The sequence below is a fragment of the Trematomus bernacchii genome, unplaced genomic scaffold (assembly GCF_902827165.1).
Source record: "Trematomus bernacchii unplaced genomic scaffold, fTreBer1.1, whole genome shotgun sequence".
In the NCBI taxonomy this organism is placed as follows: Eukaryota; Metazoa; Chordata; class Actinopteri; order Perciformes; family Nototheniidae; genus Trematomus; species Trematomus bernacchii.
In genome coordinates this window covers 81434-86626 of record NW_022987630.1, presented here as the reverse complement: position 1 = coordinate 86626, position 5193 = coordinate 81434, and the positions used below count along the sequence as shown (strand labels likewise).

The 5193-nt window shown below is 50.0% G+C and overlaps 1 protein-coding gene across 1 annotated transcript; it reads left to right on the top strand.

Annotated features, from left to right (window-relative positions):
* The first annotated feature begins 347 nt into the window (after window positions 1–347).
* On the top strand, window positions 348–4756 carry emilin3a (elastin microfibril interfacer 3a). Its single transcript, XM_034132986.1, has 5 exons — window positions 348–705; window positions 837–956; window positions 1069–1616; window positions 2073–2219; window positions 2428–4756. Exons 1-5 carry the CDS (start codon window positions 563–565, stop codon window positions 4341–4343), a joined length of 2874 nt encoding a protein of 957 aa, XP_033988877.1. The 5' UTR covers window positions 348–562; the 3' UTR covers window positions 4344–4756.
* The last annotated feature ends 437 nt before the right edge of the window (window positions 4757–5193 follow it).

Genomic DNA, 5193 nt, shown 5'->3' with positions numbered 1-5193 from the left:
TCCCCTCTGGTCTGCCGTGACGTCACCACGGGGAAACAGCTCAGAGGCCTCTGCCCTGACTGGTCGAGGACATGCTTCTAAGTTGATGTGTAATACATTTATTTGTAGTTTTTATAAAGTTGAGCACTTTGTAGCATTAAGGAATACCACAAAGTGTGAAGGTGAGGCTGTCTCCCTCCTCCGGTGTCACTCTGGTGTGACTTAGAGGAGGGTGAGTGGGAGGAGATATGCAGATGATGCCAGCGGGGCCCTATTAGTGGCATCTAGAGTCGGCAAAGCTCACAGTGGACTGTTGTCACTCTAACAGAGACCACCACACCCACAGCCAGCGTCAGGGTCAACACTCAGGGTGGCTTTCTGCTCAGACACACACCTACTGCAGAGACTCTGCTCTTTTTATTCAGGAGGTTCTGTGTTTCCAGAGGGCTGACAATCCATAATATCCATTTGAAGTGAATACAGTGAAGTATTTGGGGTCACTTGACAGAGGAGTACTTTTTTTTCATCTTTACCTCAGTTTGAAGACTCCTTTTACAAAGCTTTTGACATTGGATTTCCAAGGATGCATTTTGTGAGTCCTCTTGTGTTGGTGACTTTATTTTTGTCGCTGATTGAAGCCAAGTTCTACAGACCGCTCCAGTTTAACCAGTACAAGGCTGGACCCACTCAATACCATGAGCAGGGGAAACCCACCAGCAGACACAAGTAAGTTCTTTCTCTAACTGTCTTTCAGAAATCGAGTTTACATCATTTGAGTTTTGGCTTTCAGTAATAAAACTTTGTATTTTTAAAAGCCAGCTATATTGATGTGCAACACCTTTTATCTCTTCTCAAAGGAACCACTGTGCCTACGTTGTTGAAAAGACGGTGTCCTTCACCGTGCAGGATGGGGCAGCTCCATATGTGAAAGCTGAGTACAACAAGTGTTCCTGGGGTCAGAAATGTCCAACTCTCCAGTGAGTAAATTACATTTCTTCTTCTTGATATTTCTATATATCCATGATTCACATTACTTCAGGGTACCAGAGTCAGAGGGATGTTTCTGATTGGTGCTGGTTGTTCCCTCAGGTATCGTCTGATGTACAAACCGTTGTTCAAGGTGGCACATAAGACCGTCACAGAGCTGGAGTGGCGTTGTTGTCCCGGATACTCCGGTTATGGCTGCATGGAGGGACATCCGGTTTACCAACACCCCATGAAAATGATGCCACCATTTAAGGGCCCACCAATGAAAGGCCCGCAATTCAAGGGCCCACCAATGAAAGGCCCACAGTTTAAGGGCCCACAGTACAAAGGTCCCATGTCTAAGGGCCCACAATACAAAGGTCCCATGTCTAAGGGCCCACAGTACAAAGGTCCCATGTCTAAGGGCCCACAGTACAAAGGTCCCATGTCTAAGGGCCCACAGTACAAAGGTCCCATGTCTAAGGGCCCACCGTACAAAGGTCCCATGTCTAAGGGTCCCATGTTCAAGGGCCCACCTATTAACATGAAGGCTAACCCATGGAGTCAGAAAGGGCCTCCCACCGGCAGCTTTAACTACCAAATGCGGCAGTTTGGGCCTCCGAGGGCCTACCCAGAAACCTCATTCGAGCCAGAGTCGATGCCAGAACACCAGGGGCCAAATCAACCAGAACACCAGGGGCCAAATCAACCAGAACACGAGGAACCACATCACACAGGACACGAGGAACCACATCACACAGAACATGAGGAGCCACATCACACAGAACATGAAGAAGCACATCACACAGAACATGAAGAACCACATCACACAGAACATGAAGAACCACATCACACAGGACATGAGGAACCACATCACACAGAACACGAGGAACCACATCACACAGGACATGAGGAACCACATCACACAGAACATGAGGAACCACATCACACAGGACATGAAGAACCACATCACACAGAACATGAAGAACCACATCACACAGGACACGAGGAACCACATCACACAGAACATGAGGAACCACATCACACAGGACATGAGGAACCACATCACACAGGACACGAGGAACCACATCACACAGGACATGAGGAACCACATCACACAGGACATGAGGAACCACATCACACAGAACACGAGGAACCACATCACGCAGAACACAACCAAGAACATGATCAGGGACATGGGCTCGGCGGGCGACCTGAGGATCACATCCCAGAAGAAATCCCTGCTCGTCCCTCTGGGGGTGAACAGCCTGAAGGTGAGACCATAGGTGTGTTCTAATACATAAAAACATTCTTAATCCTTACAAATATATATTGATATAATGCAATTATTATTAATTAATTTATTTATAATATATGTTACTTGACACAGATCAGCAAAAGATTCCAAAGCCGATTGTACAGCAAATGGCAGTAAACCGGTTGTATCTGTTTGACGCTAACAGCTTCTCTTCCTGTGTTTAGGCCGGGCTGTAGACAGTGAGACAGAAGATCGAGTATATCGAATGGAGGGGGATGTGCAGCGTCTGAACCGAGGCCTGGAGACCCTGACAGGAACTGTGAACGGACTGGAAGAAAGTCTCCGAGCCTCGCTGAGAGAGGACGCCAACAGGATGCTGTCGGCGCTGCTCTCCGCTGCCCCCGGTGCTGTCCCCGCTCCAGCTGGCGCCTCCGGTCAGTCCACTGTCGGGTTCGTAGAGATTTCTTTGGGAGGCCCTGAGGCCGAGGGTCTGGATGGCAGAACAGTGTTTCCAGGGCTTACAGAGCTGAACGGGAGGGTGGAGGAGCTCAGGACTGTGCTGCAGGCCAAGACATTAGAGCTGCAGGAACTCAAGGCAACAGTGACAGGACACGATGGAGCCCTGAAGAAGATGTCAGCAGGAATTATATCAGACTCCACGGTCAGCCTCGAAGGAGCTCCGCAGATAGCTATAGAGAACTTGATGGATGGCAAGCTGAGTGAAGCCAGGTCGGAGATCCTTGGTGGGTTTGAGGTACGAGTGAAGAGCGCAGAGGGCAAATGTGAGGAGAAAGCTGGGGATCTGCGTCGTCAGTGCCAGAGGGAGCAGAGCGAGAGGCAGGAGCAGATGGAGGACGCTCTGGAGGGAAGCAACACAGACCTGAGATCAGAGCTGAGAAACCTCCAGACGCAGATCCAAGGTTTGAAGGCTTCAGGGAACTGCTCCAGTAGAGTGGGTGGGCTGGTCGAACGGGTGCACAGGCTGGAAACATCAGTGGCCGGCCTCAACCAGTCCCAGGGGCACCTGAGGGTGGAGCTGGGCGGACACAGAGACCACATAGAGGGGATGCTGGAGGGGCGTCTGGGGTATGTAGAGGCCAAGCTCAATGTGACCGGGGAGTTAAGACACAACAGTTCTGAAAGAGGGAGTGTATTCCCTGAGGCAGGACAGAGTGAGGAGGAGGAGGCCAGGATGGAGGGTAGGCTGCTGGCTCTGGAGGGACGTTTACTGACGGCGTTAGAGGAGCTGGGTAACTCCACGTCCCCCGCACTGCAGGAGGGTCACGCTGTTCCCGCTCTGGAGACGGAGATGGATTCCATCAGAGAGAGACTGGAGGTGAATGTGGACAGACTGCAGAGGCAACTGAGCAGCCTTGAGACCCGCTGCACCCCTTCCTCTACTAAAACACCGTCTGCCATCCAAGGAGACTCTGCCGCCAATCCATCAGAGGAGCAGAACGTGAAGGACGCACTGGACATGCAAGGGGATCGCTTAAAAAGGCTTAACGTCACCCTGCAGAGCGTCCTGAAGCGTCTGCACCAGCAGGAACAAGCGGAGGGAGATGACCCCGTCCAGGGGGAGCTCACAATCCTCAAGTTCAATGTGCGCTCGGTCAACCACACCCTCAGAGACCTCCAGGAAACTCTGGGGACAGTCGTGCACCAGGTGGGACAGGCCAACAGCTCCTGGCAGATGAGCGAGGCGAGTCTGGCCAAGCAGATAAAGGGTGTGGTGCAGCTGGTCGGACATCAGGCCGCCATGCTCGGTGCAAGCGAGCGCAGACTGACCCGGGTTAAAGGGGAGCTGCAGGGCATGAGGAGGCGTCTGGCTGAGGAGGTGCGGGGCTGCCGGAGCACAGCCATGGGCGTCAGGAAAGAGGTGACTGAGGTCGGAGGGCGCGTTACCAGTGTGGAGGACCAGTGTAAGGGCCTGAGTTACCTGGCGGAGGACCTGGAGAGGATCAGGGAGGAGCTGGAGAAACAGTCGAGCGGTCTTCTGGTGCAAGTCAACGGGACGCTGTCCAGCCACGCGCAGCAGCTGTCGGAGCTCAGAGGAGAAGTGAGAAACTGCACGGCCCAGCTGGATCAACACAGTTCAGAGCCGGAGCCGAGGCGAGGAGACACCTTCGCTTTGAATTAGCTCAGTTCATACGGACAATATCTTTTTTAAATGAATGAAAAAGGGGGAAATACTCTGCAGGTGTAGTGGGGGTCCACTAAAACTCCATCTTATCATTTGAATTGTAAAATACAAAGGTTTTGAACCTGCACTGAAATGAGGATGGTTTTAGTCGGCTTACAGTATGAAATAAAGAATGGCAGCTGCACTAATAACACAACATCTTGAAAGTGGTGCTCGAATGAACTCTAAATGTTACTGTACTGTTTCTGTAAAGCTTTCCAACACATTTTGTATGAACGGTTGTTTACACGTTTAGGTTTTTGTATTGATTTTTCTTATGTCTAGACGAGTTGTGTATTATGTTTTTATATTGTTTAAGTTCTTGAGTATACTTTTCTATTCTGATTGTAATACTGCATAAAATGTTGGCGTTTCAATACTGGCAATCAAATAAACAAGTTTCTTTAATACGTGTGTTTTCTTGGTGCACAGCATGTCCAGAAGAAGTGTTGAATACATATCAAACATGTCTTGAGGTCCAACCCTGACTAGAGAAACTACACAGGACATGTTTAACTTCAGAGATTATGTTTTTATAATTAATGGCACAACAATCCAAAAGGTTAGCACTGAAAATCAATACTAAAAGCACATTCCCTAAGAGGTCGTCACTGCGAAAACAAACACAAATGGAAGGAAACAAACCAATGTCCCCATACTCGTCTCCCCTTGCTGCCTCCTGTTAAAGCAAACCGTCACCATAGTGCAGGCTCAACTTTAGTTTCTTAACCCTTAGATGCCCGAGTGGCTCTTGGTGGGTCTAAAACAGGGGTGTCAAACTCAATTTCATCGCGGGCCACATTCGCAT